This window comes from Atractosteus spatula, chromosome 1 (assembly GCF_055471065.1).
Source record: "Atractosteus spatula isolate fAtrSpa1 chromosome 1, fAtrSpa1.hap1, whole genome shotgun sequence".
In the NCBI taxonomy this organism is placed as follows: domain Eukaryota; kingdom Metazoa; phylum Chordata; class Actinopteri; order Semionotiformes; family Lepisosteidae; genus Atractosteus; species Atractosteus spatula.
This window is the reverse complement of record NC_142706.1, coordinates 44,016,399-44,038,609: the sequence shown is the minus strand read 5'-3', so window position 1 is coordinate 44,038,609 and position 22,211 is coordinate 44,016,399. Positions and strand designations below refer to the sequence as shown.

General features: G+C 36.6%; 1 protein-coding gene across 1 annotated transcript in view; it reads right to left on the bottom strand.

Annotated features, from left to right (window-relative positions):
• sclt1 (sodium channel and clathrin linker 1) overlaps positions 1-22,211 on the bottom strand; it is a 38,383-nt gene that overhangs the window by 3,636 nt on the left and 12,536 nt on the right. The window contains exons 12-19 of the mRNA XM_088927781.1: positions 21,402-21,493; positions 19,803-19,980; positions 16,854-16,952; positions 12,485-12,556; positions 11,361-11,435; positions 10,368-10,513; positions 8,433-8,625; positions 7,406-7,602 (exon numbers count right to left, since the gene is read on the bottom strand). Of these exons, the coding sequence (XP_088783907.1) occupies positions 7,406-7,602; positions 8,433-8,625; positions 10,368-10,513; positions 11,361-11,435; positions 12,485-12,556; positions 16,854-16,952; positions 19,803-19,980; positions 21,402-21,493 (1,052 nt within the window). The remainder of the gene's footprint in view (positions 1-7,405; positions 7,603-8,432; positions 8,626-10,367; positions 10,514-11,360; positions 11,436-12,484; positions 12,557-16,853; positions 16,953-19,802; positions 19,981-21,401; positions 21,494-22,211) is intronic.

Genomic DNA, 22,211 nt, shown 5'->3' with positions numbered 1-22,211 from the left:
TTTACTTTGTGTACTCGTACCAAAGCTGATCTAAGATTCAGAGCTCTCTCTCATTTATGAATTCTCAAGTATTGTTAAAAAGTTAAAAGAGCATCTGTGTTTTAAATGTCTGTTTTGTAAAACACTTACTTCTCTCATTCATCTCGGATTGCTAATTTATGGAAGTAGATCTACATGGAGGTACAGTATGTAGCAAAGATTGCGAGATTCAAAACAAGAAAACAAGGAAATCTCCCAGTAAGCAGCAAGGCCTTACAGGAACGATCTACCGGATCTTCAGTTGAAAGATATGTCTGCTTCAGTCTGGAGGATTCTATCTATTGCAGCCACTAAAAAGCTGGCTGTTGACATTGAAACGGACATTCCTGATACATGTATCATCTGAAAACATCCCCTTGGAACCTTCAGCCCACATTCTCTGAAAGCCAGAACCAGAGCTCACTACAATTGGCAGTAGTACAGGTTCACAAACCACGAACCACAGTAAAGAAATGCTCTTTGCACTCAGTGTCGCTAAGCACTGGGCACTTAATTAATCTGAAATACAGTACAATGTGGCTCTGTTCTGTTTGAACACCACAATGCTGTAATGGTATTATACAAAATAAGTTTTGTCCCATTAATAGCCTAATAATGATTCACACATTTTTTTTAATCAAGTAATTCAGCTTTTTTTCCCATGTTTTGGATCTAACCAATGCTCTGAAACACTTTCAGCAAAGAAAAAAAAGATGCCTTTTCCTGAAGTACTGATCATACCAGACAAACCTTTACTTTAACACAACACAACACAACATAGTGTTAGACTGCAAATAGGTGTAGCTAATGCTTGAGCAGGCTAATTTTCAGGGTGAGGCCCAGATTAGGGGAAAACATCAGCACACCTGTGCATCACAAATTTCAAACCTTATAAAGTACATGATGGTGGAATTACAAAATGGCAGAAGTAGGGTATCCCTGACAAAAATCTGGACATGTCTATGTCAATTTATTGCTTACTGATGTCATGAGTTAATTTATGTCTAAATCACCCAGATGGCTCCCCAGAAAAGTCAGCCTTCAGAAGTGTTTTTCCAGGGAGTTGTTCGTCATTCTTTTTGGAAGTTATGACCACAAAAACACTGAAAATAACTTCACATACTCATTCTACAGTACTGTATATAAACAACAAAAACCTCAAGAGCGTCATTTGGGTTAACTAAGCAAGTCTATGTCCGTGTCTTAATGTTCCTCAGTCCTGATCATGAAGGCTTGAGTCTCCTTCAGTTGACGTACTCAAATTCCGCATTTGTGTGTGATAAAAACTGAAGGTCAAATGAGCCAGAATTGCAACACTGAATTAACCAACCCCAGCCATGAAGACAAAAAAGTCAAAACATCCATGAACTGGACTCCTGTATAGCACAGTCCATGGGTTGAATTACTTCACAGTTCACACCCTTCTGACGAAAAAAAAAAAACTCTTCCACTTTCCGAAAAAACTCTCGGCATGAGCTGCTGTGTTTTGGTAGTTTCAGCTTGCCTTTCAACTGACATCCCCTGTGGCTTCACCTGGGAGTCCGTGAGCTTGCATGGATGTATGTAAGAGCTGCCCCCCTCCTATAACAGGCGCAAACTCAGCTGTGGGCATGCTCTTTATACACTGTTAAAAATCCAATTTCCCTTTTGTTAGAGCAGCCTTCGACAAGCTTCATCCTTCCCACACTCACATGAGGACTGCAGCAGAAAGGACAAACCAATTACCCAGTCATTTTGTACAAAAGGTAAAACGCAAAAAACTAATATACCAATCAACAAAACCAAACAGTGACTGGTATACTCTTACTACCCCAACTGTCTCACTCTTCTACAATGAAATGGGTTTCAAATGACTGTAAAGTATTTCTTTAAATCAATTTCTTAAATTAAATTACATTCTTTTGTCTGATTTTTTTCCTCTGAAAAACTGGGAGGGACTGGGGGAAGTGGTTTATATTAGGAAACCCTCTGGTTCTTTAGATCTTGTGAGTCACATGGTAGTTGACAGCAGGGGGAAATGAGCAAATTGGATATCCCAAGGAAAGCGGAAAACCCATTATAGGAACATGGTTTGCTTTATTACTCATTAATTAATGCAGGATGAACAGGTATCACACTGAGTTTGCAGATTTACACTCTTACCCACTGACCCGACACAGCAGAATGCTTCAGATAATGAATAATTTATTGCAGTACAATTATAGGTACAGTACTAGCGAGAAGTCAATTCTTACACAGCGCACCTAGAGCTCGCACCCACCAAATGTAAATGATCAATCCTCAAGACACTGATCTAAACCATTTTTGAAAAACAAAAGCATTGCTCATAAACAAATATGACTATTTCTTCACATTCCTACTCAGAATGACAGAATCACCAGGAAGAAGAATCTTTATTATATGAAACTCCTAAAAATGGAAAAAAGTGTTCATTAACTGCATTAGCTTAATGATCAACCATTTTAATGCCAAAAATATTTCCCGAGAACACATTCATGTTTCCCGAGAAGTTTGATGACACCCAACAAAGTTTACATTAGTGAGAGAGTAAGGAAACAAAGACTGAATATTTTGACAGCAACATATAAACAAAACTCAGTTTCACATACTTAACATCACAGCAAGACTACATTAACAGCATTAAACACCAAGAACAATCCTTTATGGAATGCTGAACTGCAGGCATCTGTAATGAGAAAAAATGCACCTTTGTGTCTCTGATCTACAGAGGAGATAATTCTGGGAGAAACTGTCTGAACTCAATGCTGTTTCACTGTATCCTTGATTCATTTACCTGAGAAACATACAGTAAGTACTGATGTATTCGATGCAATCAAGTCTACTGGAAAAAAAAACACAATCTACACAATCAAAAGGAATAAACTTACCAGAATGTAAAAGACCATATATATACTGTATATATTGTTCATGAATAACAGCAGACACCTTGGGATTCATCAACCTTTGGCACTATGTTTCTCTCTTAAAGCACTCATAAACTACGGGCCCAAGATTTTCTTAAGTGATACATGCTTATAGAAAGATTATCAACTGTAAAAGTGTCCAGGATAAAGTTTTTTTATATCTTTGGGGGATGTATTCATTGAATCCTCTGAATCCTTGAAGTCTAGTGTACAATCCAAATCCTCTAATAAGGTATTCATGTAGCACACTCACTGCATTGTTAGCATTCTGAACGACCACCAAGGTTGGAAGAGCAAAGGCAGGCCGCTGTCAGATGATTAGTTCCTCGAGATAAGGTGCTTATATTTTATTACTTTTTTATAACAGGCGTGAGCCCTTCAATACCCATAAGATGTTTATAGCATGCATAAATTGCAAATTTTGTAAATTAAAACAAGTCTTTGTTTTCTAGATCTTTGTCTGTTAAAGGGAATACATTTGAATTTTACACTTGTACCACTCAGTTTGATTTCTTATTCAAAAACAGAAAATAAAACAGTCAACGAGAATTTATTCTGTCTTATGCATCTAAACTGCTAACCATAGTTCCCATGTTTGATATACTCAGCATCAAAATAAATTTCTGTCTAAAAATGATAAACTCACAGAGTTATAAGGAAAATAACTTTTTTATAGCAGGCATGTTGACCTTTATGTAACAGACATTACATATGTAAATTCATTATATTGACTAACAATCAACAATCCAAAGCTAGTACTGTGTTTGGCCATGGCTGAAACTGGTATAAAATGTACTTTTGTGACCCATGGGCTGCTCCAGGCTGTCCTACCTGATTTTCTTCTTGAAAAGCATGTGCCCTTTCACTAGTCCCTGAGCATTAAGGGATATCCTTCGTTTCAGAATCCTTTAAACGTTCCACGAGGCCCGTTTTCTGGTGAGCTCACATCCAATGCCTTACGGTCACATTTTCATCTTACAAGCGAGCTGTTGTTACATGAGCTGCGTGAGGACCTACTAGATACCTTTGTCCAGACCATCACATGTGGACCTCCCCATCGACTGGTCTCTTATACACAACAATTAGCATATGGGTTGGCATAACTCTCGCTCACGTCCATCAGGGTGGTCTACACAAGGCCTGGATTTCGCACTGCACAGGATTGGGCTTTAATGCTGGCAAGTCCACCTGCGGTCGCTCTAGCATACCGCACAACAGCATTGTTCTTAAGCAGGGGGTATAGGTGCTTTTTGAGTTTTTCTTTGCCAATTTTCACAAAGCTTGACATTCAACAGGTTAAATTACCTCATTACCTGTGCTCTGTCAACTCACTCCAACGTATTTTTATCACTACGTATGTATGCTTTTAGAAATTAAATCGGCTTTTGATGCCCAGTATATTATTTTTATATGTAAGCATGTTGTAGGTGCCATGGTAGCTAGTGCTGTTTATTAGTGTCTCTATTTTCTGTGTATTTATGTGGCTGGTTGGATATGTGCAAGTGTGCACTTCAACTGTGATGGACTCTTCGGGAGTTAAATCCCACCTTGTACTCTATACTTTTGGGATAGTCTCCGAGTTGCCTCATCCCATGCCAGGAATAAGCAGCTTCCTGATAATGGATGGGTGCTTTACAAGTTGTTATTTCTTTTGGGAGTTATTAACAAAGAAAATCATGCCAACGCACAATGTATCTTCAGATCAATCAGTATTGTTTACTCGGTATGACTGATGACAGGAATAGGAAACAGGCGATCAGTTTTACGGTGTGCTGTGCAAGGCAATATAAAGCACCAATATTCATTGCAGAAAAGGTGCTCTACATGATTAATGCTCTTAGTTTAAGGCCAAATTTAAAAATCAATCCTGTCTTAATGACCCAGGGTTTCTGGAGTTATACCATGGAGAATTTCTTACATAAGCCTGCAAATGAGAGGAGACAATTTGTCCCATCTTGCTCGTTTGGTATATTAGTTGCCTTAGGACAGCAGTAAAGAAGTATTGTTTAGGCTCTGGACTACAGACTGGGAGGCTGTGGTCTATAATTCTGGGGGGTATGCTGCTCAGATGACTCCAGCAAAATGCCCTGTCACATAAACAGCTAATCACCAGGTCACCATTGCACAATAAGAATTTGTTCTCAATTAAACTATCAAGTGTAATGAAAGATTACATTTAAAAAATGATGAACTTAATCACCGATTTCATCCTACCACTTGTTGAAGGAGGCCAGAAGTTTTGGCTTCAACCACCTGGCTTGAAAGCTTTTATCAGTTATCCATCTCTCTTTACTTCTTTTGCTAGTAATTACACTTTGTGCTGCTATTAAAATTGTTTTTGTGGTACCTACCCACCCAACCTGAAATCACCAGCTGTGGCTTTAAATCTCAGCTCAAAACAATAACACACATGGGGAGTAGGAGGAGGTGTAGGCTAGGTCCCCCAATCCCTCTAGTCAATAAGCAGTTCATCTTTTGGCATGCTACAAGTTCAAGCAAACAAATTAACAAACCTTATTTGTTGTGCAATTTTTATAATTAATTAATTTGCACGACATTACAAAACAAAGGAACAAGTGAAGGTTTATTCCATGCTGAAAAGAGAAGAAAGGAAACACAATGTTTCGGATGTGGAGCCTTCTTCGGGTGTCAAGAAGAAGGCTCCTCAGCCGAAACGTTGCGTTTCCTTTCTTCTCTTTTCAGCAGGGAATAAACCTTCACTTGTTCCTTTGCAGCCTACGCATGCTGACGCAGCTCCCTACTTGAGCTATTACAAAACAAATATTTCTGCTCTGGAATCAGTACAAAGAAGAGCAAACAGATACACTTCTGGGTTTAAAGGAATGTCATCAAAGGACTGAACCTCTGCAGTCTTGAACACAAAGGCCTACAAGGGGATCTAATTCAAGTATTCAAAGTCTTGAAGGACACTGATAATGTTAGTCCTACAGAATCACCGGCGAAACACAAAGCATGGAACTTACGTAAAAACTATGAATGTGCATTTAAAATGATGAAAAAAGGCACTTAATTGTATAAAAAAAGAGTTGTGGGCATATGGACCAAGCTACACAATCTTTGTTGTTGAAGGTCAAACAGTGACTTCTTGAATGAAATCCTTGGCTCAATGAACTATTGTACCTGCAACATATTCCACAGGCTGAAAGGCCTCCTCTCACTTTTGACCTATGTTCCAGAGTGATCCTGGTCTTTATTCTCCTAGAAATGTAATTAATGGAGGGCTAGATCTAGTTAAAAAAGAAACGTTCTTTGATTTCTTGTTTCTCAAGTAAAAATGCGAGTGAGGTATTTTGAATTATTTGATCCAATAAATAAGCATAAAAGAAAATCAGAATTTTAACGATGCTAAATTTCTTGTTGTCTCATTAATAAAATCTATGCCAGTCGCTATAAAATGGGAAAATATTCATTTTAATTAACTGATCTTTTGGTGAGCTTTTCCCAACAAAAGTACTGGTTTCAAACCAGATAGTGTGTGAACCAGATTGTTGGGTGAAATTTTCCCTTCTTATTTCTAACCCTTCTTGTGTTCTTATAATAATCAAAGATTATTTTAAACAGGGTTAAATTTATTCTTTGTCATTTTCTTTCCATGTATATGTTCAAGTATTTTAATTAACCTGTTTTAATAAAGCTAAAGTTTAGAAGCTAAAACTGAAAAAAGATTAATTCTTCCCTGTCATTCAGCAAAGTAATTTTTCCTCGGTAGTCTAGAACAAGGACATTTAAACATTTTATAGCCTTTTTTTGAAATCATAAAAAGGTAAATGTCACATTTTAATTCACTTTTAATTTAGCTTAAAATGAAAATGAATGGACACATCTGATTCATTTTATAAAATGACCTAGTTAAGTAACATCTTAAAACCTTCTCAGAGCAATATTACTCACTAGACTTCATTCCTCAAGTGCAAATATTAATTACAAAGCTGTGGCCTCAGTCCAAATTTGAGAAAATTAAGCCATTTGCAGTTTTGCTGAAACTATATTAAATAAAAAAGTTCAACCTATTAGTGTGACACTGCTAATCAAATGTTTTTCTTCGTTTATTTTTGCACTTTAGAAGCATGGCCCAAAGCATTTTAATCTTGTAGTACCTACACAGACCATGGGTTATATACAGTATTCACTGCATTACATTCACCTGCTGACATTAGGCAAGGAACAGCAAAAAAAGATCAAATATAAATGGTAATTAGCCAATCCAAATTCAGCCCTTCATCCCAAACTCTGAACCACAAAACCTTATTATACTCGACACTAGGGAAATAAATAAATGAACAAGGTGTTATTAACATCCACTGAAAGCTACCAACATCAGTACAATATAACCAATATGACAATATGTTTTCCAAAAATCTCTGCGTTGGATGTCTTACAAAATTGGAAAGCAACGACAGTTTTCAATCTCCCATTCTGTGATTAAGTATACGCGTACTTACTTCAGGCTGCTCATCTTCAGCTCAAAGGCTTCGGCCAGCTTGCGAGACTCTTCCTTCCAGCGCTTGGTTGTCTTCTGCTGGGCCATCAGCAGCCGACTCAGCTCGTTATTGGAAGCCCTGCTGCTTTCCTCCAGCTCCCTCACTTGGGCTTCCAGCCCATGTTCCTTAAGGGAGAACTCGTGCTCCATTGTAGAAACCTGGGGAACCAACTTTAACACTTAATCTTTCATTGTCAAGAACTGATCATATCTGACAAGTGCCCCTATCGGCACATCTCTTTATATTTTAATCACTAATCAAAGTGACTCCCTTGCAAGCCAAGAAGCCATAAATGGACATGTTTGAGGATACATGATCAAATCAAAGATTTAACAGAATATTCCTTCAAAATACCGTTACCCCATATTTTGTATTCTGTACTGCTGTGTTACTGTGCATCTCAATTTGGCTAACCAGCAAATAAAACAATGGGCTCTCATTACAAAAAAAAAAAACACTTGACATGTTGTAAAACTCAGTAGGAATCTTTTCTCAACAAAGCTGCATGGGGATATGACTACAGTACATCTGAGCAATGGGGATCTTAATCTTTTAATCTTGTATTAATGCCTACTAAATAAAAAAGGAGAAAGTGTCATTCAAATGCAGGCATTTGCTGATAAATTTAAAACCTCAAATAATGAACAAAAATAGCAAATGTCAAACCCTCAAGCCCCAAGAAGAAGGGCTAAATCTGTATGGCAAATTTTTGGAAGAGCATTCATAAATAATGTGGTCTTGAGACAGGTTTTGAAACTTCAGACTAAAGAAGGTTCTGATAATACTATTATTATTAGAGAAGTAATGTGAATTGCTGCAAATATATACTGTGAGAGTGCCTCTAATTTACTCAAACCATAAACCTGCTTGTTCTACAGAACGTGTACTAAACATTTATTCCTCTGGGCTCCTAGTGGAAATGTGAAATTGAAAATTGAGTCCCCAGCCAAAACCTATTGGAAACCCTGAGGTCTGAAGAGCCTTGCACCTGTTGCTTTGCCATCCTCTGGGCTTTAAGGCTGGATTTCCTGAGGTCCTCCATTTCCTTGCGGAGCTGCTGGTTCTCCTGCTGCAGCTGCAGCCTCTCCTCGCTGACACTGTCGCAGTCCTCCCGGGCCACGGCCAGTGCCCCCTGCAGCTTCTGTACGGTCTCCCGGCAGCGAGACAGCTCCTCCTCATAGCTGGGGACAAGGAAGGCAGGAAGGCAAAGCCACTTAGTCAAAGATACAATATAACCAGTTTCATGTTCCAGTAAAGTCCTTGTTGTGGTTTTTGTGCACCTATAGTCATGATTTACTGTACACTCATTTTCACTTCATTTCCATGGGCAGCCAACTTTCGCAAACTCTTGGCAGATTAATATGTAGACAAGTGTAAAGTAATACACACAGGTAGCAAAACATACAAATCTATACATACAGAATAAGGAACACTTGAAGAAACTACTTATGAAGAAGACGTGGGTGTTTATATTGACATGAAACTATCTTTTTCTTTTTTTCTGGACAATGCTGGGGAATAATAAAAAGGCAACCAATAATAGGTTAAACAGATGAAAGTGTAGGATTTGATATTAAAACTGATGTCATACTGAATTTGCATAATTTGCAAGTAAGATTTCATTTAGAACATTGTGTACAATTTCGGTCACAAAAATTTGTTAAAAAATTGCTGCTTTGGAATCATTCCAGGGAAGAATCAAATTCATTCATAGTTTTAAAGGAATGTTCTACACTAACAGAATAAAAGAACCAAACCTTTTTCTGCTTGAACGGAGAGGACTGTGAGGGGAGCCAGTTCAAATATTCAAAATCCTCAAAGGCACTGACAAAATCGACCTTAATGAATTTCTTCGGAATCAACAGTGAAAACAGAATCAGAGGACTCAAGTGGAAACAATGTGGAAATGTGTTGAAAATTAAGAACAGGAGAAACAAAGCGTTATGGGAGTATGGAACACACTTCCAAATGGTTACTGTTAAAGACCATACCCTGGCTTCCTTTCAAGAACGGCTGGACAAAATCATTGGATTAATTAGTTAAAATCTACCAAATAGCCTTCTTTCATTTTTAAAATTTCTTCTGCTCTTAACCTGTGTGAACTTATGTTGGTCTGAATTCTCCTAGAAACATAATTAACAGGTAGCTAAATAAGAAAAATTCATGATTTACAGTTAACCCAACTACATTGTGATTGTAATAGCTAGAAACTTTCTTGCCACACACATTGTGCCTAAAAAGGCACAATGTGTGTGGAATGCAGCTTTTTTAAACAACACTAAAATTCAAAGTAAACCAAATACAATATTAATGGATATATCTAGATATATATGTAATCTTTAACATAAGGTATATAAAAAAGGAGAAAACAGAATTTTAAGAATGCAAAATCTAATATTTAATTAACTTTAACTATAACTAACTTTGTATCTTATAACCTTGAATACAAATGGCACAAACAATAAAACGTTAATTTTTTTCACAGCTAAAGGTATTGGTTTCAATACTTGTTTGTTGCACAGCTTCTAGTGTTTTTCTTTGTAGCAATTGTAGGAATTGTAGGATTGCTGTTACTGCTGAATTTAATTCCAGGTGAATCATTTCACACAGGGCTCTTTGAAATGAGTATTTCTCAGGGCAGGACATGTTCTTGACCTGAAAATAATTACTATTAAATGGAAGGAGATACTGACATATGAATTGAAATTGTGGGTGGAAAAGTAAATCGTACCAAGAAAAACATCTCCCTTTACAAAGGCTGGACAGAGAATTGCTATCTGAAAATCATTAAAGCAAACCATAAAGCAAGTTAATGAGAAAACATGTCACAAGAAAAACAGACTTATCCTGTGTTCTTTCTAGAGAACATTCCTGAAAAGCGATGGAAAATTTTCTAGTGTTTGGGAATATGTTCGGCACTTACTTCATCTCTAGTTTTTTTACTTTGGTCTGGGACGCCTGCAGTGATATCTGCAGGTCATCTTTGGATCGCTCAGCACTGAGGCACCTCTGATGAAGCTCATCTATCTTCCTGTACTCGGCTTCACTGCCTCTTCCCTCACGATACACCTAAATCAAGTCAAAGGGGTTTCATAAGTTTTAAGGCTTCACTATACTACTATAATATACCTATAATTATGTGGTGGAACCTCCAATAAATTTGACTTTTTCATGTCAGTAATTCACAGCAAATCCATTTTTAACTTCTGAGGGGAAAGTACATTTGGAACATATAGCATGAAAACTGCAGGGAATTATAACTGAATACACTGTGGTTCTGAATAATAAATGTAAGCCTCTAATGTTACTTCACAATAATTTAAATTCATTTCAGACTTTGAGTATTATACATAATGATATAATTTGATTGTAGCACAAAGGGAAGATACAAATCTATGTCGTTTGACTCTATGATGTGACAATCAAACCCATCTGTCTCTCATCCACTCTATGGTAACCTGTTGCTGAGCACCAGCCCTTAAGGAAAATATTTAAATTCTGAACTGGAAATTAAAAAAAGAACTGCTTTATCTCCTTGGTGAATCCGTTTCCCCCTTCCTCTTGCTAACAATATGTACCACCTCTTTTTTATTATTTCAGTAGCCTCACCATTGCAGATAAATGTAGTGGCGCACAGAAATAGCATTGGATAATTTAGCTTGATATGGTTTGTTAAACTACACTGATTACTTGCCACAATTACTGAACATCCTCACACTGTACAAGTGTAAAATACAGTATATAAATAATATACTATATTAAAACATAGTTTATCACATTTTTGGAAAATTAAACACTATTAAAATATATAGTGATTTTGGTGATTCAGAAAGTCCAAAACATTAAGAATGGATTGAAGGTCTTCTTATGTCTTGTTGGCAAATATTGGTCCAGCACGCAGCACTTCAGTCTTTACCTTTTCAAGCTCCTCTTCCACAGCTCGCTTCTCTCGTATTGCTCTCTGTATCTGAGCCTCCCTGTCACCACATTCCTTGTGGGCAAAACAGAGCAATTAATAATCCAGCACACTAAGCTGTAAACCTAGGAATGATCATTTACTCAGCTATGTCTTACAAAGAAAAATCCCACCAAATGCATTATTCACTTGCTTCATTGCTACTTTTTTAATTAATAATCCCTTCTGTTCCTTGAAAAAAAAAATCATAGAACATGAAAACACAGATCCTACTTTAAAATAGCAAAAATGGGTGTCAGTTCCTTTATTTTTGTGGTACATTAACCTCATTTAGTGCTGTCATTCCTCATTTCTGTGGCTCTGTAAAGCTAAATGTCAGAGCAATATTTTTTCAAAAAATCATCAATCTAAAGCTGTAAAGGTTTACAGATTTTCATTAATCGTATGGCAGGATTAATCACTCTGAAATGCTCCTTAATACTGACCACATTTCTAAAGGCAAGATGAAGTTTTTACAAATACAAATTACATACAAAATTATATGAAATGAAAACATATTTGCAATGAGAATAAAACGCCTTCAAGGAAGCTAAGCTATATTTAGGAAAAAGGTAAAAGGATTATTCCATGCTGAAAAGAGAAGAAAGGAAACGTTTTCGGCTGTGGAGCCTTCTTCAGGTGTCAAAATAACACAAATAGGTGTCAGTTCCTTTATTCTGTGGGACATTTACCTCATCTAGTGCTGTTATTTCTCATTTCTGTGGCTCAGTAAATATACGATTAATGACACCCAAAGAAGGCTCCACAGTCGAAACGTTTCCTTTCTTCTCTTTTCAGCATGGAATAAACCTTTAACTTGTTCCTTTGCAGCCTGCGTATGCAGACGCAGCTCCCTACTTAAGCTATATTTATGTTCATTCACACTAATTGCAATCAATGATTAGTTAAGCCTTGAAAATTCTCATCATGGTGTCAGTTGTTGTGTTTTGATGTGGTTGGCAATAAAACGAGGAGGTAACTGAATGAAATGGGACTACTAGATCCTCTAACACACCAGATATACCATATTTAACACACTAAAAGAAACTTCATAGTTTAATACTTAATACCAACAGTTTACATACCAGCTGAAGAGCAGAGAGTTCCTCAGCTAGTCTATATATCTGCACATTACATTGCTTTCTGACATTTTCAACCTGAATTTAAAAGAAAAAAAGAGAAAAAAAATATTAATGATAACGCTGGATAAAAAAGGAAATACTTTCATGTCATTAACTGATCACAAAAAATATTCAAATATTTGACCAAATCATAATGAATTAAGTTTGTTCAGTACAGTAGTACACCTATGGCGTTGACATAAGCAATTCAATACTACGTTCACAAATCCTTACTGCACACATCTCATGCAAGATACCCATACAATGTATTCCCAATTCAATTTTCTCTAACACCTAACCTTTGCCATAAGAAAGAGTTCCAGTCAGTAGTTATTTTTGAAATACTTATCCAATGCTGAATCATACCTGAATCACTGTGTGCTCTCCATATACTGTGCATGCAGCCTCCAGCTGCAGTGATTCATCTGTGCTAAGGTTACACTCTGAAGATTCACAAATGGATGGCATGACCTTTCACGGAGGACATTTTTCCTTTACTTTTTTTTTAAAACACACCTCTTACTAGCACAACTGATTTTTGTTTTTACTTAATGTAAAACATTCTGGCAAGATTAATACTCACTGGCTACATTGGAATTAGCTAGAATGACATACCAGTTTTGCTGCTCTTTTCCATCACACTTGAAAGAAGAAATCATGAACTAATAAAGGATTTCATGAGCTCAGCTCACAGTTTTACAGTTTATTTGTATTATTAAGTGTGATTTCTTATGCACAGTTATGGTGTGTGCTGTTACATTTCAATTTAGACACAAACCAAGAATTATAGCAATAGAGCAACTCAATTTTCCATCTTAACCTCTTCTCTTATCCACACTCTCAGGGTCTTGCAAACATTAGTTGCTAAAACCTAAAGTAGGGCTAGAACTCACACGTAGTGAGTCAATCGCCTCTGAGAGAAACTTGATATACAAAGATACACAATGCCAGCAAATCACCCTTGCCTCATGCTATCATTTTCAAATGCTTAAGCCAGGAATATGTGAGGAGACATTTCCAGAAAGAATGTATCTGTATGGTGAATGTTTTTCAGAAACAAGGTAAAATGTTTGGCTGTGAAGGAACAGGTCCCCGAGACTTGTGAGAGACTTTACATTTGGCAAATGTGGAAAGAATCTTTGAATATACAAATCAATCATGTGATTATCAATCAACCAGTACATGTATCAGCAGTTAATGTTTTACAGTTAAACAATGACTATCAGCCGTGACCTTTAAAAAAATCCAACAATTACAAATTAATTAAAAATTGAAATAAAAAAATCAATTTCTTATACATAATTAAAAACATTTGAGGCTGATCTTTGCTTCTCTCGATCCCATTCCATGTTTACACTACTCTTGTTCAGACACTTTCTCCTTCTCTTATTAAGCTTCAATGCAATTAATAATGTAGTATCACCATGTGTCAAAGACATTTTATTATTTTAATTTCCTGTCTAGAGTGATTAAGTTTAGTGTGACAAAGCTTGAGGAAAATGTTTATCAAAAACCTCTTGAAAAATATTCCTGGAAACATGATTTCCTTGAACACTGGGCTTAATACCAGGGTGTCTCCATAATTATTTCCAATACTGCCTCTGCTGTACTTATACTTTTCAAATCCAGGAACAATCAATTGAATTGATAAAAGAACAATACAGTGTAACAGTATTGCACTTCTAAAAGCATTAATATTTAAAAAATGTTCTTAATATAAGTGTAATAGTATTTCATTTAATAGTAGTAGTCTGTAATTGTTTCACACATTTTTATTTTTGCCCCTTCTAACACTGCTTATGTCCCTTTAGGTTCTTGTCATCTGGTTTGACAACATAAACGGCAAATTAAATAATGAATTCATCTGCAGGCACTGTTCATGAAAGCTTTTAAAAGCAGGGTGGGATATTTCAAACAGCTTTTTCACCAGGGGGCCAATTCTCTCTTCCCTCACTGATTGAAGAAAACCTAGCCCCACCCCAGTAAGACAGCAATCGGAAACATGCTGCACGTGCCTCTCAAGTGTAATCTTCTTCCTGAGACTGAACAGAGCCACTAAATTTCTAGAATAACTGTCGCAGCACAATAACCTAACAAGCTCAGTCGAGAGACTCATTTATTTCTCCCAATGATGTGCTTATGGCTTATTAGACTGGTACACACATGATACATGATACAGTGTTCTTTCAACGACCAAGGTTTGGTTTCAAAACCAAGACGAAGCAAAAACACGTATTTGAAATGTAGTGGTCCTTGACATTTCTTACCATGAGGAACAGCAATTTTCAACAAATCAATAAATATCTAAAGGTGAGCGGTAATGCAAAATATTACTATAATTTAAGCACTTCAATGAAATGTACTGGGTAGTATATTTAAAAAAAAGATTTTTAAAAAAGAGTTCCAGGTTTTTAACATCATTTTTTTAAATTAAGGTATTTTAACTCAATTTTGGGTGAAACTCTTCTTCCAAATAATGGAAATAAAAAACATTGTCTCTTGGAAAAGGATATAAAGAGACTTTAAGCTACTTGTATTTAAAGACAAGCTTGCTTTTAATTTGGTGTACAGGTTTGCACATCTGTGAGATATTCTTTTAGGCACGAGGTTTGAGAAAATCATGTTCTTCATGTATGCAACAGACTTTTGATTAACTGCTTATGGGCCCACTTTGTTTAAACAAACACAATGTATAAGGTTTCATTGTGTATTCCTACCTGTGACTTTGACTATATTATTTAGAATATGCTGTGTACATAAGCATGATTGCCTCTAGTTGTTTGATGTATTTGGAAATATCATTACCACGAAAAAGTACAAAACAGCACTGCAATTGCAATTTCACCGTAATTCTGATCTGTAATTAACACCAGGAGTTTCATCTACCTAGGCAGATTTTTTTTAGGTTTTCCAATGACTGCTTAATGTACCATTTATATTTGAATAAATATAATATTAATTAGAAAATGCTGCTCCTTCTTTTTTCAAGATAAATAAACCCTTGGTTTAATGGACTAATGGGAGAATGGCTGTCCGTTATTGCCAGGAATTCCATTGTACCAGTACATGTACCGGTTACATATGGCAATAAAGTTCAAGTTCAAATGTCCGTTTAATCATAGTTTTTTTCAGACCAAACACACAGTATCATATTAGAAATATATATAATAAATATGTACACAACGTATACATGCTTTCTGGTTCTTTTGACAGAGTCAATGAAGATTGTTCCTTTGCCATTTTATCATAAATATACAAGTTCTTTATTCCACATCGTAAATATACTAATACTGTAGTACTGTATATACAATTCTGTAAAGCACACAAAACACAAACAACATCCACTGTAAGCAACTGACCTACTCCTGTAGGGCACCATTAATACTACATAAATGTAAAATTCAGGCATATCTTTTTATCTTGTTTTATTATGTGTGTATTTTCCCCATTATTGTGGGGACAGTCTGACCCCAATTTCCCCAATTTTAATAAAGTTCCACTATAGCAAATATTGTCTGAAAAAGTCCATTAAACTAGGGGTTTACAGTATTTTCAGAATTTGTTAAAACATAAAAAATTGTTTGCTTAAATAGAAAAATTTCAGTCCTAAATCATATCTTTTTTATTCTAAATTGAATAATCTGTAAAAAACAAAAACAAAATACACTTCTACCACCATCACAAGATGTCGCAGTAAAAGCTGTTTCAGACAAAATCTCTAATTTTGAGATAAGCACTTAACAACTCTTCCTCTGAAATCTCTTTTGATCAGGCCATATTGCACTTCAACAGAATTCTGTTGTGAAGAGCAGGTAACCAAAATTGTGTGATTTTTTTATACAGCAGTGCAGGTCAAACCCACACCTGAATTGATTAGAATACCTGACTCCAATTACCCTCTTTTCAAGATGTCATTATCCTAGAGGTTCACATACTTTTTCCATCAATGACCTTGACTGTTTAAACCATTTGTTCAATAAAGATATAGCAATGTAAAATGTTGTGTGTGTTTGTTAAATAAGACTGTCTTTATTTATTATTATGACTTAGATGAAGATCAGATCACATTTCAGGAGCCATTCATGCAGAAATCCATATAATTCCTAAGGGTTCACAAATTTTTTCTCACAACAGTATTTACACTGTGATGACTTGTTGGTACAACTGTAATGTAAATGAAAATGAACATTTTACGGGAAACTACAACTATAGAGAAAGTTTAAGTTTACTTTTTTCTGCCAACAAAACTTTGCTGTCTACTGGGAATACTTAATTTAATTTCTGTGTCATGAGCGTGCGTTTCATATACAAAGAAATACAAAAAGACACTAGCCTCTTTCCTTGTTCGAACTGCAGCCTCCTGAATTAACTGCGAAATGGCCTCTTTCATTTTCTCCAGCTCTTCATCTTTCTGTTTTTCTCTCAGAAGTGCCTGTTTACTCAGCAAATAGAACAACAGGTATCACTAATTATAATCACAAGGCAACTTTAGGAATGCAAGTTGTTTCCAGGCAGATTGTAGACTGTATAAAGAAGAAAATATGTACTGTAAAAATGTATATACTGTAATCATGTTGGCTAGACCAATCTAACCTCAACAGAAAAACATAGTAAAATTGTCAAAGGCCATCCCGTCTTGTGTGGGATACAACACACATTGACATATACACACCTACAGTACGGTATACATCATACACATGTCTAAAAGTAATTCTATAAAAAAGTAAATATTTTGTTCAACCCTGCAAAAAAAAGTGGTTTTCAAAGATCTGGCCTCAGAATACAAACCCGAACAATTAAAAAAAAAAAGACCACTCTACATACTCAAAATACAAAAGTACTTGATTAACCGTTTCTTAAAAGTAAATCTCTTGCATGTGGTCTTCTGCTGCTCATGTGGAACATACAATGTATGGCAATCATCCTCCCTCAGGAATGAAAACAGGGAGCAGTACTGTACTAAAAACTACACATTAGTTAATCAGGATCATGTGTGCAGTCTCCAATGAACTAAATACAGACATTCCTCAAATAAATGAAATTCCAAACCGATGCACAAAAGAAATGCAACACTCAGATCTACTGGGTTTATTCAAATAAAGTGGTATCAAATAAATGATAGAAAATGTGAAGAGAAATACAAATCTTTATGAGTTTTCAGTATGAAATAAAATGTACAGTCAACATGAAAACTTCACGAAGTTGTTAAAACTGGGTACAACCTCTCTGAACATTATCGTAATCTTAACAGTGCTGATGCATAGATTAAACCACCTCTCTCTTCCTGTGCAGCTGCAGTGAGACTGCAAAGGCTGGTTGATTACAGTTGCCTCCTGTCTTTGTGCTGATGTACAAGTTATTTGTGGAATTTCAGTGTGGAGACACACTGCCTTCCAGACTATGGCCAGCCTTTCAGAGAGCCAATTTCCTCTGGACTAGCCTGACTGCTGAAGCACAAGTTCTCTAGCAGTAAGGCCACCTTCAAACATGCTGATAGTGTTACATGCCACAGGGACATTAAAGATCCCAATACAGATTAGTTAATACCCACTGAACAGGTTGCTCACGTTCAGTTTAATACAGTTCAATTATACTCAGGCCTTGACAAAGGAGATCATGATCTCTGGTTTTGCATGCGTTTCGAAAGTATTGTCCTGAGTGGGAAATGTTTTGTATATAATTCGCTTGGTCTTTCTATTACTGAATCTGTCTCTCATCCCCGCTGTTGGGATCTGTTTGCCACCAAGAGTCCCAGATGGCTAAGTCTTTCCTCTGATCAAGGCTGGATCTAGGCAGTAACATTTAATGTAAATACCTGTAAATAATAACCTATGTTAGTTTGTAAATCTTGGAAATAAATTGGTGTTTGTGTCTTCTAAGTTAATCAACGTTTATTGGCTCTGCAACCTAAAAGCCAGGTCGTTATGCTCAAGTTTTCCTGACTACAGGGAAGGTACTACCATCTTTAATACATTTTCTTGCTAATCCCAACTTCTAACTTTATTTTTATCCTAATGTATTAAATATATACACACTGTCTATTAAGAATGATATCTGAACTTTACCATTCTGGACAAAGTGCCTAATATACAACAACAGCAAGCTAATTCTTATTCACCCCATTTTGGCAATTTAAACAAAAATTTAAAGAGGGCTCAGTATTTTGTTATACAAAAGTACATTGAACAGGTTTGTTTTTTTGTCTAACCCATCTGTTTTAAAATGTCAATAACTTTCAATGATCTAATCTCGTGAGAATGTTGCGTTTCCATTGTGCATTAGTATAACATACAAGTTTTACCTCCCATGTGCAACAACCATCAAACATTATAAAAAAAGCAGTTTCTTAAGTGTGGTCTAAGTTTTAGAATTAATCATCCAAATGATTTATTGTAGTTTTAGCTACATATACTGTAAACACATTGCAGTGCCTTTAAGCATTATTAGGCCTAGCGATCAAGAAATTGTATCTTGCAGCCACGTGCATCATGACCTCTCATGCAGAAGTATTCTCGTTTTCACTTGAGTGATGATGAAGAGCCACAACACTATGGCAGAATTAGCAAGCAATCTCACAACCCCCCTTTCAGTAAGGCCTCTGCCCTTTTCGTCAGGATTAATCAGATTATACGTAAATTGAACTGAAATTCCATGGAATGAGGTCAGCAAGGCATGAAAAGAATGATGACAATGACTAACCAGTGACTAATCAAGCAAAATCTAACCTGGATCAATGTTGAAGCCGAAAACCAAGGAAACAGACACATTTGAGGTATATACAAGATACTACATGTAACTAATTAAAGAATGAATCAAGAATGTAAAAAAGTAATTAAAATAGATTATTTTGTGTAACTGTTTTACTCTATTACTGAACGGCATACATTAAGTTTCATTAAATCTGTTAGACCTATTACAATGATTGACTTTTAGCAAGAACTTGGCTTTTCCTTTACCAAAACATTTTTGATTAGCGAAGTAGGAAATAATATTTCTATGCAGAATCAGAGCATACGTTGTGGAATCACACTTTTAGGAACAAAACACAATGAAGAAACAGTTCACCAAGACAACACAGGGAAGATACCAGTCATTAACAAAAAGTCATTGCATGAACACATGACACATGGTAAAGGATTTCAAACCAGATCCCTATCTCTTCTCAGCACTACAGGACATCTTGACCTAGGGCTCCACAGACCCAGCAAAGCAATGTCAGTATGGCCAGTTATACTGTTGGCTTCCTTCTTTGAAACTGGGATGACAACCAAGTAAACGTCACCTGATCTTTCTGCAGCGTAGCCTCCTCTGCCAGCTGAATGTTGTCTCGAACTCTAGCCACGGCTTCATACTTCTCCTCCTCCAGGCAGGCACACTTCCCCTGGAGCTCCCCGACCTGTCGCTCCCAGACACTCCTGTCCTTCCTTACCTGCTCTGCCTCTTGGGTGGCCACCTTCAGCCTTCAAAACAGTCAACCAGATGGCACGTGTGGACAAATGGGGGCTTCCACAACAGCTCCTACTAAATCAAGTCTGACTTTATCGGGAGGATTTTAAAAGAGTTCCGCATCATCTGAAGATTATCTTCAAATTTAAAGCAAAGCAAGTTAATAACCACTACAACCTAGGCGATGACAAGGTTTTTTTTCTTTCAATTTAATTTTCCTTTTTTATAAGAAACACATTTTCTTTTGGAATCAAGTATGTAGAATGGGCTGCCTTTGATCTTGGGTATAAAAATATATCAAACTTACTACTGAATCTACCGAATGAGAATTTCTGCTTTGAGGATACATACCTTCATCTTAACACGATTTTGTAAAAAGGAGGTTTTGCCACCTCATTTCGGTTATCATTAAGGCCAATGCAAGGTTGGTCTCTGCACCAGAGTCAAAACAGTAATTAAAACATTACAGCATGCTTACTTTTTAAAAAATGCAGCTTAAATTGCTGAGAAGTGGAAAATGGTGGAAATAAAAACAGGTGTTTTCCAAGTTACTCTTTCAAATCAAATTATAACATGGAGCTTAGCAACAATAAAAAGTCCATGCAATGACAGCTGCAGGTACTGTAAAGGGGATATCTGAACAATTATTCTCACATTCTGAACAAATACGATATCCACAGATGGAAGATACTAAAATAAACAATTTTAAAATACAAGTAATAGGTTTATTCCATGCTGAAAAGAGAAGAGAGAAAACACAACATTTCTGCTGTGAAGCCTTCTTCAGGTGTGAGCCCGAAGAAGGCTTCACAGCCGAAACGTTGCGTTTTCTCTCCTCTATTTTCAGCATGGAATAAACCTATTACTTGTTCCTTTGCAGGCTACGCATGCTGACGTAGCTACCCACCTGAACTATTTTAAAATGCATGTTAAAAGTAAGATTCTAAAAAGAGTAAATCTCTTCCATTTTTAAATCTATTTGGAAAGCTTGTTCTATTAATCAAGACACAGGACATGCAGCACCTCTGTTCATCACAAGCTCGCGCTTGTGATAGAGGGACTAGACGTCCTGAACTACGCAAAGCTTATTTCCACAAAACAGGTTGGAGAATTTCCCCGAGTTCAAACTCTTTCCATATGAAAAGAGCTGAACTTTTCCCAAGACAGAGCAGACATACTTGGCACTATGTAGAGAAGGTCTGTTGGAAATCTTTTCCCATTAGAGTAAATACACACTGCCTAATGTGTTAGGCAGACTTGATGAACGTTAGTGAAAGAGGCTGTAAAGTGGAGTGGGAACAACACAGTTATCATAGCAATCATTTTGTCAGGCTCTTGGTTCTAAATGAAGGTAATTGAATCGTTCTTGCAAGATGAAGTTAACCGTGCCCGTGATGATAGGGTAAACCACAATGAGAGTGTCGCATTTCTTCACCTGGCTTCTAACTGGCTGATGGCTGACTGCAGTTGCTGTAGCCGCCTGTCTGAGGCCTCCTCTCTCCCGTAAGCCGCCACCGCTTCTTCCTCCTACACAGAGCGACAAAACCACCGGCCCCACAGATGAGTGGAGCTCCATAAAACACTTTCCACTCCGAAGTGCCGTGATAGACCTTTCTGAGAGGGTGGTTTTATATCAGAAATCAGAAGTGAGGCAAGTTTTATCTTGGTACAGTGCACCAGTTTTATTGTAATCCTGCAACACATGCCAAGATTTGACGGGCTTATCTGATACATTGCTGCCAAAATTAAAGAGAAAGTGCAGGATTAATGTTAACCATCAGAGCAGTTTACTGCAACTGCATACACCGCTGGAGTCATAACGATCCAAATCAAAGGAGTTATCAGAAGGTGAGATATGATATAAGTGAGTCACAGGAGCAGAAAAATAAAGAAAAGACTCACAAAAACAACATTTGGTACTAGACAACGGTATGGGGGTGCACTGAGTGGGTGTCACTGAAGTTCAAGTTATGTTTCCAGGTTGCGCACAAAGCCTTGATAATGGCAAAATGGAAGTAAAAAAATCCATTATGGACAGACGGCAAAACTCAAACAATTAATGACGGACAGAGGTAAAAGAGAATGACTAGCCTAGTCAAGACTTATATCAGTAGCTCTAACATGCTGCCTCTCTCTTCATCACACAATTGCACACAGCAAACTCTATGTGACGTAATGATCCTAGTACATTGGCCACATCGAATACTACAATCAATTCATTCATTGTCAAAAGGCCGCACATTCC